The sequence below is a fragment of the Rhinopithecus bieti genome, unplaced genomic scaffold (genome assembly GCF_001698545.2).
Source record: "Rhinopithecus bieti isolate Rb0 unplaced genomic scaffold, ASM169854v2 scaffold_12049, whole genome shotgun sequence".
Classification (NCBI taxonomy): domain Eukaryota; kingdom Metazoa; phylum Chordata; class Mammalia; order Primates; family Cercopithecidae; genus Rhinopithecus; species Rhinopithecus bieti.
The window spans coordinates 1980726-1993872 of record NW_016807278.1 but is presented as its reverse complement, the minus strand read 5'-3'; the positions used below and the strand labels follow the sequence as shown (position 1 = coordinate 1993872).

The window sequence follows — 13147 nt, the reverse complement described above, 5'->3', positions numbered from 1 at the left end:
CCTGGGCTCCCTTTGTGAGAGTCGTTGTCTGGCTGGGCTGCAGGTGGGCTCAGCGGCACCCGGTCTCTCCACAGGGTGCCTATTCTGCCTTCGTGTACAGCTATGCCGTGGAGAAGCCCCTGTCTGTGGGACACAAGGTGGCCGGCTACCTCCCCAGCCTCTTCTGGGGCTTCATCACACTGGGCCGGCTCCTCTCCATTCCCATCTCCTCAAGAATGAAGCCGGCCACCATGGTTTTCATCAACGTGGTAAGCAGCTGAATAGCCTCCTCTCACTTCCCCTCCTGGGAGAAGCCTTCCCCTCCTGGCCCTACCGGAGGCCTGCACTCTGCCAGCAGGATGGGAACTCAGGAGTAGAGGGAAGACAGGAGAGAGAGGATGACCAGGAAGGGGTGGGAGCCTAGGAGGTGGAGCCTACCTGTGTGACCATGAAAAGTCTCTTCCCCTCTCTGGGCCTCTGATCTTATACCATTAAAACATAAAAGGAAAGGTCTGTAGGAGGTGCTGGCTGCAGTGTGCGGAGCCCCTCCCAGCCGACAACCGGCCGCGAGGATGAGGAAAGCCAGTGCTGGCCCTGGTCCTCCTGGGTTTACCTTGGTGCCCAGCTGCTCAGAGCCCTCCAGTCAGTGGAAAGCTGTGGAGGCCAGGGATCCTGCAGCCTTCGGAGTCACCACCTCTGGGCTGGGGCCTGGGGATTTGCATTCTGTAGCTCTCCTAGGGGATTTTTTTTTTTTGTTTTTTTTTTTTTTTTTTTTTTTTTTTTTTTTTTTTTTTGAGATAGGGTCTCACTTTGTCACCCAGGCTAGAGCTCAGTGGTGTAATCTCAGCTCACTGCAACCTCTGTCTCCCAGGTTCAAGTGATTCTCCTGCCTCAGCCTCCCAAGTAGCTGGGATTACAGGAGCCTACCACCATGCCTGGCTAATTTTTGTATTTTTAGTGGTGATGGGGTTTCACCATGTTGGCCAGACTGGTCTTGAACTCCTGACCTCTCAAGTGATCCACCCGCCTTGGCCTCCCAAAGTGCTGGGATTACAGGAGTAAGCCACTCTACCCAGCCCTAGGTGATTCTTAAGTAGGCAGAAGGGCATGGAGGATGGCCTTCAAGGAACCGATCTGCCTGGGAGGCAGGAGGTCTGGGCCTGAGCAGTGGGTTAAGACTCTTGCCTTGGTGTCCATCCACATCACCATCCATGACACAGGGGTCCACATTACAGACTCCTGCCAAATAGTCTAGTCCAACCGCCCATCAGGCTTGAGCCACCTCTGTAACATCCCTTCCAAGGGGTCCGCTGTCTGCTTAAACACCTCTAGTAACTGCAACTCACTACCTTTCCAAGTAGCCCAATGAGGGTACTAAGCCCAGGAAAGAAAGCATTTCCTTGGTTGAATTTCTAGCAGAGAGGGGGTTTGGACATAATGTTGCAGTTTCAGAAACAAAGATCATGATCCCTGAGAAAGGCCTTTGGATTTGACCTTGTGCCACTTGACCCTCAAGAAAGAAATTTCAGTTCAATGTAGATGGGAGGTGGGTGGGTAAACCCAAACTCAGGAGGTTGAGGGTGAGAGGGAGATGAGCAGTGGAGGAATTTGCATTTCTCTTTGTCAATATTTTTGAGTTGAAGGGAGTTGTGTTCTGCAGGACTCGGGGTGGCATGGGCCTGTTTATAGTAGAGGATGAAGGGAGGACACCTATTAGGAAGAGGAGTCTGTGAAAATACCATTGTGGGAGAGTAACTGAATGAGGAGGGCCCTGACAGAGGGGAGGTGGGATGGAGAGTGGGAGTGGAGGAAGCGCTAAGCTCAGCAAGGAGGAAGGTCCCTGTCCATGGAGCTGGGGCAAAACGATGTCAAAGGGGAAAGGTTCCAGAAGAAGAAGGGCACAGATATGGTGGCCAGTCCTGGCTTCCTTGTCTAGGTCAGACACAAGGCCAATTGCTAAGACAGAGGAGAGTGGGGGAAATCTGGGTTTGGGAAAAATAAAGGTCTGAAGCATCCACATGTGTTAGGCATTGCCCATAGATACTCACCTGGGGTGCTGGGTTTTAAAAAGGGAAATCAGGTTCCTGGGCCCAACCCAGACTGAGTGAATCCGAATGTCCCGGAGAAGGCATAGCAATCTATATATTAAACAAATGCCTCACGGGAATCACATCATCCAGCAAGCTTAGGAAAACACTGTCCTAGAACAAGTGACTCCCAAATACATTAGATCCACTGGAACTGCTTTTTGAAAATAGGATCATGAAAAGGCCAGGCGCAGTGGCTCACACCTGTAATCCCAGAACTTTGGGAGGTTGAAGCGGGCAGATCACGAGGTCAGGAGTTCAAGACCAGCCTGACCAACATGGTGATACCCCATCTCTACTAAACATACAAAAATTAGCCAGGGGTGGTGGCACGTGCCTATAATCCCAGCTACTCAGGAGGCTGAGGTAGGAGAATCGCTTGAACCCAGCAGGTGGAGGTTGCAGTGAGCCGAGATGGCGCCACTGCACTCCAGCCTGGTAACAGAGCGAGACTTCATCTCAAAAAAAAAAGAGAAAATAGGATCATGGACCCTGTACCCCAGAGATTCTAATTTAGGAGGTGTGGAGAGGAGCCTGGGCCTCTGGCTTGTTTTGGAAGCTTTCCAGGCGCTTTTGTGGGCACCCTGTTTGGGAACTGCAGCTGAGTGGCCCTGAGCAAGCCTCTCCTGTGTAGATGTGAAGTGCCTGTGTCATATTCACTGTGACTATTTCTGAGTATTCCTCTCTAGGTTAAATTAATGGCCACCTGTTCTTAGCGTTCTCCTGGAGCTCAACAGCTACTTCCTGACTTAGTATGTTTGTGCTGTGTGCAAAGCCTCGCTGCAAACTGCAGGCCGCCAAATTCTGGAAGACAAGGTTCTTACTTTCAGAGAACTTATGGCCGGCCAGAGGAGGGCAGTGTGCCCTGGCACAGATGGAGGGTGAGGGGGTGTAGGCAGTGGGGATGCAGGCTCAGTGCCAGACTGAGTCACTGGCTGAGGCAGGGGCCACACCGCGTGGGAAGAGAGTTGGTGGAGCTGATAGTTCGCCCTGGTTGTATTTAGTCTTCTATCACCAAGGCTAAAATAAGACTTGGGTGTCTTTAAAATTTCCCCAAATCTGGGGATTTTCAAGGTGACAGTCTTTGAGGCTTGGCTGGAAATGCATGTAGTTTGTACATGGGATAGCCAGGTGGAGGAAGAGGAGCAGGAGTGGTGGCTTCCAAACCCCGGCATCTGTCCCAGGCTCCTAAGTTGAACACTGAATATCAGGAAGGGGCCAGCCCCTGAAGGCAGGAGGTGAGCAGGCCTGGCTGAGGTTCAAAGGCCCATGTTCAAAGGCCTGGGTTAGGGGGTAGGAGGCTAACTTCGGGGGAGCATGGTAGGCAGGGTGGGGCATGGGGAGCAGAAAGAGATGAGGATGGGGAAGTAGACAGGGGCTACATCCTCAGAGTTTTGTAAGCCGGGCTTTGAATTTCATTCTAAGTGGGCAGGAAGCCAATAGAAGGTTTTAAAAAGGTCTGTATTGCATTTTCTTTTTATTTTTTTGCATCTCACAGATACATTTATTCATGCTATGAAGTAAACGGCATTTATACAAGCATCCCATGATATTTCACATTTCCTTCTAACATAGCTTGCATTGCGTTTTTAAAATTTATTTATTTATTTTTTATAGAGACAGGGTCTCACTATGTGGCCCAGGCTGGTCTCGAACGCCTGGGCTCAAGCGATCCTTCCTGCCTCAGCCGACCAAAGTAGTAGAAGTAGACAGGAACCACCATCTCCAGCCTCTTGCACTGCATTTTAAAAGTGTGCTCTACGTGGAAGAACAGACTGTAGCTGGCAAGAGTCAAGCATGCACTGTCTGTTATTGTAGTCCAGGCACAAGAGGGAGGCGGTTGGGTTGGGGGTAGTCTGGACAGATCCAGAGCGGTGCAAAGATTGAACATGTTTTTTGAGGTGGTATGGACAGGACTTGCTGCTGACCCAGGTGTGGGAGGAATCAAGGACCTTAGACACAGGACTTGAGCAACTGCATGACTGGGATGCTCTCACAGGATTGGCAGAGGAAATTAAAAGTCCAGTTTGGGCCACATGGTTAGTCATCCAGGGACTGACTATATCTAAGGGGCAGCTTTAGGTACAAGTCCGGAGTCCTGCACACAGCTCATGGCTAGAGGGATAGATGTAAGGACGCCTGCTATAGAGGCAGGTGAAACGTGGAGCAGAGCACTGCGGATATGGAAGAGCCAGAACAGAATCCTGGGCCACCTCAACATTAAGAGAGTGAGCAGAGGGGGTAGCAAGAACAAATGGATCTCAAGGACCATGTTCCATGCCAAAGAAAGACATGACCTTTGGAACCACAGATAGGCTATTACTTTCATATTTTTACTGCATGAAAGAAGTCTTTTGTCTTTCCATTTCCATTGTGAAGGGAAGGTGTTTCTCTCTTTCAGCCACTGTTTTGTGGTTGATCCCTCCCCAGGGCAGGAAGTCTGTCTGGGTAAGGCCTCTGAGCCTCGAGAACACCTTCCACCTAACAGATCCTGTGGCAGAGACTGAAGGACTGCTAGAGGAGCATAAAGGCCTCAAGGATTAGGAGCACCGCCTTTGATTTTCCAATTGGAGTAACTCTCCCAGGATCGGCTCCCAACTCTCCGAAAGTCTTTTCCTTTCTGCATGCCCAGAACTGGAGGGGTTGGGAGCTGGATGAGATTTCTTGCCTAGCTCTATAGTCCGTACTTACTTTTAAAGAAACAGATGTCCTCATCCAGGAGATTTTACCTCAAAGCCATAGACTGCTACAGATCCTTATTTCCTGAGATGTCTAAGAAAAGCCCACAGAGAAACACTAGGACTCATATTTGTCTGATGCACCACAGTGTACAGAGCCCCTTCATTTATATTATTTCACCACCACTCTTTAGTGTGGCTTTTGTAACTATTCCTATTTTGCAGATTAGGAAGTTAAGAATCAGAGCAATCAACTACTTCCGGGTTCCACAGCCGGTAAAAAACACCATTGGGACTTCCACCTGGGTCTTCTGACCCCAAATATTGTGCTGCCTGGGTTTATTCCCGGATACATCTTGCATAGAAGTGACTCAATGCAGACATAAAAACGTGTTTAAAGAACTTAGAAATATGGTTATATTAACAAAAATATGCCTGAGTGACAGAGACCTTGACTGAACTAGAAAGATTTGGCCGGGCATGGGGGCTCATGCCTGTAATCCCAACACTTTGGGAAGCTGAAGCAGATGGATTGCTTGAGCCCAGGAGTTCAAGACCAGCCTGGGCAACATGGCAAAATCCTTTCTCTACTAAAAATATGGAAAATTAGCAGGCCTGGTGGCACGTGCCTGTAGTCTCAGCTACTCAGGAGGCTGAGGTGGGAGGAACGCTTGAGCCCTGTAGGTCGAGGCTGCAGTGAGCTGAGATGGCACCACTGTACTCCAACCTGGGCAACAGAGTGAGACCCTCTCTCTCTAAAAAAAAAAAAAGAAAAGAAAAAAGATTTCTGGGTCTCCAACCATAGGTTAGCATCTGCCCATGGGAATCTGAGTCAAATCTGAGGGTGCCAAGCTGAGCCACTGACCCTCTCCCTGGGAGGCTGGCTAGGATTCCCAGGGATCCTGCTGCCACCATCCCTCTTTCCCTGCTATCTGATGGCTTCCTGTCTGTGCACTGTTGGCTTTCAGAAGAGAAGCAGCTTCTCACAAAGAAACAGAGGACTCTCCTACCCCCAGGGCTGGCAGGGCAGAGAGAGCTGATGAAACTGGCTTGGGTAGAGTTCCAGTGGTTACAGATGAGACCTTGGGGACAGGTAGTCCTCAGTCGCCAAACGCTTACGCAGGGTGTGCCGTAGCTATTAGGGGAGATGTCTAGGTGGGGAGATGTCTAGGTGGGGAGATGGCTAGGTGGGGAGATGGCTAGGCGGAGTCTCCTTTCCACGCTTCCTTCTGGATATCAGAACGGTCCCGGGAACACTGCGGTTCCCGCCTGGTCCACGGGGTGGCGCGCGGGTGACACAGCTGGGCTCCTGGGGCCAGAGAGGAAACGCCGAGTCAGGAGACGCTGACTCCTGGCGGTTCCTCAGCACGGATGCTCAGCTTTTCGCAATTCCTAACCGCCTCCACCTCTGCCGCGACAGGTCGGCGTGGTGGTGACGTTCCTGGTGCTGCTTATTTTCTCCTACAACGTCGTCTTCCTGTTCGTGGGGACGGCAAGTCTGGGCCTGTTTCTCAGCAGCACCTTCCCCAGCATGCTGGCCTACACCGAGGACTCGCTGCAGTACAAAGGTGAGGGCCGGGCCCGAGCCAAGAGGCGCGCTCTAGCTGGGCGCTGCCGCCTCGCTCTGCGCCCTCTGTGTGCTCTTCTAGGCCAGCACCATCTCCCAGCGAGAACGCTGCCCTAGCTCCCTGGAGAAATGAATGCCCCGCTCCTGACTGGCGGGAGCAGGCTCACAACGGGGGTCATTCTGACCCGCTGGGCTCCCTCCATTCAAAATGATCCCCGTAATGGTAGGATTGCAAGTCACAGAGAGCAGTTAAGCTTCTTTTTCTATCTGCTTTGTGCCCATTGTAACGTCTGCTGACCTGCAGCTGACATTTTGTGCGATATGCATGTGCTGGAAGTGCCAAGTTCAAAGAGAAGCAAAGATGCACAGGAGAAGTTAGGGCATAGGAAAGGCATTTTGTAACCTAATTTTCAGTAACAGTACGTGCCTGCCTCGTGGCTGTGGTGGATGTTGTTAAAAACATAGAGGATTAGAACACTGACTGCACATCTGGTTTCAGGAGTGACACGGCCTCTTTGATGTCAGAAATCTCGAATTCTCTCTACTAATCTCCCTCCCCTTTCCCTAGCCTCCCAAGTGCCTATAGCAAAGATCTCTTTTTTAATGAGTTAATTAAAAATAATTATGTTTTGAACATCACCAGAGACGCACCAGAGGCTGGAAAACCTTAAATTGCTTAAGATGAGCAATTTCTGGCCGGGCGCGGTGACTCACGCCTGTAATTCCAGCACTTTGGGAGGCCAAGGCGTGCGGATCACCAGGTCAGGAGATCGAGACCATCCTGGCTAACACGGTGAAACCCCGTCTCTACTAAAAATACAAAAAAATTAGCCGGGCGTGGTGGTGGGTACCTGCAGTTCCAGCTACTTCGGAGGCTGAGGCAGGAGAATGGTGTGAACCCGGGAGGCGGAGGTTGCAGTGAGCTGAGACTGCCACTGCAGTCCAGCCTGGGCGACAGAGCGAGACTCTGTCTCAAAAAAAAAAATAAAAAAATAAAAAAATGATGAGCGATTTCTTTAGAGAGGAGTGGGGGAAGTTGGTGTACAGGGAGAGTCAGGGCAGTTAGAGCTGCACCCAGCTGTCATCCACAGCCTGGATCCTTGAAATCGAAGGATAAGCCCCAGATAATTTTAGCACGTAACATCACCATCAGTCGTTAGGAATAAAATCTTTTCTATGATAAAGCTGCACACTTTTTGTTTTGTTTTCAAAATGGAATTTTTTTCTTATTATATAAGTCGTATGTGCTCACTGCAAAAACCTCAAACAACAGAAGCATAGTTTAAAGCAGTAAGTGAAAGTAACTGAAAATAACCCTCTTAGCAGTTCATTTCCTCCCAGATCCCTTCTGAGCTTGTGAGACCATTCTCTGCGCTGTTTAATTTGTAGTTTAGAAGATAATTCCTGTGAGAGAGTGAATTAGAGATTCAAGTGCATCTGAGTTTCTTTGGCTTCTGGCTCCTCTGAGTGGGGGTACTATACATCATCTGAGAAACACCCCCAAATCAGGGCACACCTGGTATAAATTCCATTGCATCATGACTCTGAAGAGATCCTGGCCATGGTGAAAACTGAGGGCAGAAAATGCATGAGCCAGTCATCATCCAGGCAGCCCATCACTCACCCATCTTTCTGCTACTCAGGACATCATGCTGGGCCCTACGGGACATGGCCAAGGAAACACAGCCTCTCCCTGCCGCTTGTCCTAACAACAGGACAGCCACGCACCCAGCTCCCACGGGCGAGGGCCCAGGAGCCCTCAGACTCCTCCCTCGCCCATCAGTCTCCAAACCTCAAGGGAATAAATGAAGTAATGAAATAAGGTAGCTATCACATGTCACACAGCATAACTCAAGAGTTTTAGGTGATCAACAAATGTTAGAGCTTAATAATGATAAATGAGGCTGGGTGCGGTGGCTCACACCTGTAATCCCAGCACTTTGGGAGGCTGAGGCATGTGGGTCACTTGAAGTCAGGAATTTGGGACCAGCCTGGCCAACATGGTGAAACCCCATCTCTACTAAAAATACAAATATTAGTTAGGTGTGGTGGCGGGCACCTGTAATCCCAGCTACTTGGGAGGCTGAGGCAGGAGAATCGCTTGAACCCGGGAAGCGGAGGTTGCAGTGAGCTGAGATTGCACTCCAGCCTGGATGACAGAGCAAGATTCCGTCTCAAAAAAAAAAAAAAAAAAAGTGATATTGACTGATTCTGCCTGCAAATAATCACTCAAATCCATTCTCTTCATTTCTTACTGTCCCTGCCTAATTTAAGGTCTTTATCTTCATTGACCTGCTTGGACTAGTTAATGGTACCCAGCTTTTTCCAAGTTCTAATCACCTCCATCCCTTCTTTGATGGGTCTTGACTTGTCTCCTTGTCTTCATTCTTGCCTCCATCTAACCCAGCTGGCTGAACGTTAAAATCACCTGGAGCTCTGGTACCAAAACCCAGTGACTGGGCCTTACCTCTGAGTCTGATGCAACTGGCCCGGAGCTGCTGGGTGATTCTAATGTGCAGCCAGAGGTGAGGACCATGTACTAAGCCACCCTCCACACGGTAAAACAGGGCTGCGCTTACTTCAGCAGCACATGTACTAAACTTGGACCAACACAGAGATGATTAGCATGGTCCCTGTTCAAGGATGATATGCAAATATGTGACGTGTACCCCAAAAAACCCAGAAAACAGCTGATCACAACCTCCAGATCTACCTATGGAGCGTCTTTCTCTCCAACCTTCTCTCTCCCTGCTTCCCCTCAAAGCCTGCATCCTAGCCACGAATTACACGCTATTCCCTGACAGCACAAAAGCTGTTCGTACCTGCCTGCTTTGGCACGTGGTGAACCCTCTGCCTGGAACGTCCTCCCCGCTCCATCTCGCCCCTTCATCTGCCTGCTCTTCCTTCCAGATCCAACTCCAGGAAGCATCCCCTCCAGGAAGCTCCTCTGATCCCCACTGGAAAGGTGTGCCTCCCCTTTGTGCCCTTTGACGTTGCCCCTGTCTCTCATGTTTGACCCATCTCAAGACTTTTGTACCCGTGTTATCTGCTTCTTCTCCTAGACAACATGACCCCAGCAAGGGACAAGGGTAAGAGCATGGGCTGTGCAGGCAACAGCACACCTGGCAGTCCTGCCTCCAGAGTTACTAGCTTTACGACCTTGTGCAGTTTCACTTCCTTCCCCTCTCTGAGCCTCAGTTTTCTCATCTGTAAAATAAGGATGCAAATACCTGCCTTTTATGATTGTTTTGTGAATCAGAAAAAATGTAAAGCTTTTGACTTAGCATCAAAGCTGGCTCACAGGCACTCAGTGTCTTGTTAACTCTTAGTATTCACCTGAGCATCCTCAGTGGTTAGCACAGAACCCAGTGGTCCTCAGTTTCTTAAACAAATGAGTGGAACAGACAGTTGGGTGCTACTGGAATTCAGGGAAGGGAGTGAGGGGGCAGTGCTGATTTAAATAAAAGTAGCTTCATAGAGGGGATGGGATGTGAGCTGGCCCAGAATCTAGAAAAGCAGAGAGGAAAATGGAAAGGCATTCCTGGGCAGGGTGGGGCAGTGAACAGAATTGAGAGCAAAGGCACAGATACAAGTCTGAACATAAGTGAGACTGAACGAGCTAGAAGGAACATGAAGTCCAGAGTAGACAATGATGACAACCATTTCATTAAAAAAAAAAAAGTAGCATCTACTATGTGTTAGCTGCTGTGCTACTAACAAGCACTGGTTGATGCCAGTGATCTATATGACAAGGCATGGCCATCCTCTCCTGGACTTCCAGCCTTGTGGGGAGGGCTGGCTGGTCAACACAGTGTGGTGAGAGCAGGTGCAGGGTGATAGCACAGCACAGAGAAGCAACCCATCCAGGCTTGGGGACCATGGAGGAACATTACTGATGGAAGTCAAAACTAGGACCTAAAAGATGAATGGGAACCAGCTGGCCAACATGATGGAACCCCATCTCTACTAAAAATACAAAACTTAGCCAGGTATGCTGGTGCATGCCTATAATCCCAGCTTCTTGGGAGGCTAAGGCACTAGACTCCAGCCTGGGTGACAGAGCAAGACTCTGTCTCAAAAAAAAAAAAAGGTGAATGATAATTTACCAGAAAAGAGGAGGAGGAGGAATATTCAGTGGGGAGTAAAGGTGTGTGTTGGACTGGAGGTGAGAGTATGGGGGTTGCAGGGGCAGAGAGAAGCCTGAGCCGTCAGCAGGGGCAGAGTCTAAAGGGCCCTGCAACCACATGAAAGCCCTTGGCCTTCATCCTGAAGGCAGTGCTGAAGGGCTTGGGCAGAGAGTTGGGCTGGTTTTGAGTTGACTGTGTGCCAGTCCTATGCCGGGCTCTTGGCATGTCTTACATCAGAGTTACCCACACAGTAACTCTGTGAAGGATGTGTGAAGCCCATCTTACCGAGAAGGAAACCAAGGCCTAGAGAAGTTAGAGAACTTGTTTAAGGTCACATGGATAGTAGGTGATAACCTGGGCTTGGAACCCAAGTCTGACTCTGAAGCTTGGGCTCTGAAGGTCTGCGCCATGCTGCCAGACTCATCAAAGCGTATGGCTGGTCAGTGCAATGCCAGGACAGCGAAGACACTAGTCTGCCTGCACCAGAGGGCTAGTCTCAGGATATCAAGAAATTTTTCTAGAAAGGTAGGTAGCAGTCAGAATGGGAATGGTGCTGAATGCCAGGGCTAAGCAAGATGGGATTTACCCTGAGATAGTGATGAGCAATTGAAGGTTTCAGAGCAAGGAAGGGACAAGATGACAGTAAGACCTCGGCATTCCCAAAGCAAAGTTACAGGCTCACGTCTGAGAAATCCAAGGTAGTCCTTTCCACCATGCCATCTTCCAGAGGTTTCCCAGAAGCAACCTAAGTTTGCTTTTTTTTCCCCATTTTTGACAGGGTCTCACTCTGTCACCCAGGCTGGAGTGCAGTGGTGCGATCATGGCTCACTGCAGCCTCCAACTCATGGGCTCAAGGGATCCTCCCCCCATAGCCTCCCAAGTAGCTGGGACTACAGGTGCACACCACCATTCCTGGCCAATTTTTTAAAATTTTACTTTTTGTAGAGACCAAGTCTTGTGATGTTGCTCAGACTGGCCTTGAACTCCTGGCCTCAAAAAATCCTCTCACTTCTGACTCCTAAAGTGCTGGGATGTGCCTCCCAAAATGCATACGCCACTGCGCCTGGCCAACAACCTGGATTGTAACACTGACTTCTGTCTCCTTAACTTGCCTTTACCAAACCAAACCTTCTCTTTTTGTTAGGCTGTGCAACCACAGTGCTGGTGACAGGGGCAGGAGTTGGCGAGATGGTGCTGCAGATGCTGGTTGGTTCGGTATGTGGGGACCTTTAAGGGCGAGGGGAGCATTTGGGGAGCACTCCTCTGACAGTGAGAAGATGCAAATAGCTGCCTTCTGAACTCAAACTGTCCCTTTCCTGAGTCTCCTGCAAAGCCAGCAGGGCCACCTGTGCCGGTGTTACCTGTTTCCGTTTCCAAGCCAGCCCTGAGAGCTGAGTCTCCATATGTGGGATCTGGAGATGTGAACGGATGCATGGAAAAGTCCAAAGCAAACACAAGCCATGTCTGGGAGCGGGTCCAGAGGGGGCCCGTGGGAATGCTATTTAGCTCTCAGAGCCTGAGATGGGTTGGAACTGCAGTCAGAGTTCTTTTTCCGTCCCTTTGGAACCCACCACTCCCTACCCCACCTCTCACAGCCCCTGGCTGCACTGCAGAGGGCCCAGCTTCCTGCCCAACTCTGGCCCTGACCGACAGGGCCAACTCTTCCAGTTCTCTTCAGATCTACCCATGTTTCATTTATTCACCAGGATAAAAAAAAATAAAACCTAACATCTACTTTTTATTGAATACTATAATGTAGATATTATTCCCCTTTTTACAACAGAGGATACGGAAACTCAGATGAATTTAGCAACTTGCCCGAGGTGAATCACACTTCCAGTAACTGACAGAGAGGACCTCACATCTAGATCTTTCAGCCTCCAAAATCTCCCTCATCATGACTCAATTCTCCTTTCCTCCTCTTTTGCTCTGCTGGAGGGAAAGAGCTACATCTCACCATACCCACCTCATTGAAATGACATGATGTCTGGGACTTGCTTTAGTGTAACCTAGTGCAGAAAAGAAGCACAAGGCCACAGAGGAAACTGGTGCTGACGGCTGAAGTTGAGTGATGGGTTCGTTGGAGCTCCATATACTACTTTAACATGTTTTAAATTCTCATATTAAAAGATTAAAACAATATATATCCTTTGCAAAGTTCTGGTTAGGGCTTATGGGTATAGAAGTACCTAGTATGACTGGAATTTCAGTGATGATAGAGATTGTCAGAAGGTTCCAGACCACAGAGCTGCAAGGGACTGCAGGGGGTCACCAGGTCCAGCCCCTGCCTTTGAGCAAGACTTCTGCCTTCTCCAGACACATCAACTTGAAACAAGGCCAAGGTCTCCCTCCTCCCTGTGATTCCATCTCTTAGTGTGACGGGCCTCAACTTGACTGAAAAACCAGCCAAGGATGGAGAAGGCTGCTTCCTCCAATACACCTTCCACATGAAGTTTTAATGGTCTGTCTCTTTGTGTTTTCCCCTTTGGCAGATATTCCAGGCTCAGGGCAGCTATAGTTTCCTGGTCTGTGGCGTGATCTTTGGTTGCCTGGCTTTTACCTTCTATATCTTGCTCCTGTTTTTCCACAGGATGCACCCTGGACTCCCATCAGGTAAGGAAAGAATCTGTTTCTACACAAGAGGAGGAAAACAGAGTGGGGGTGGGGGTGGGGGTGGGGGAAAACGGGGGACATGGTATGGATCTTAAC

General features: G+C 49.6%; 1 protein-coding gene across 1 annotated transcript in view; it reads left to right on the top strand.

The window, feature by feature from the left end:
- SLC60A1 (solute carrier family 60 member 1) overlaps positions 1-13147 on the top strand; it is a 33427-nt gene that overhangs the window by 17191 nt on the left and 3089 nt on the right. The window contains exons 6-9 of the mRNA XM_017880958.1: positions 75-248; positions 6165-6312; positions 11583-11653; positions 12931-13051. Of these exons, the coding sequence (XP_017736447.1) occupies positions 75-248; positions 6165-6312; positions 11583-11653; positions 12931-13051 (514 nt within the window). The remainder of the gene's footprint in view (positions 1-74; positions 249-6164; positions 6313-11582; positions 11654-12930; positions 13052-13147) is intronic.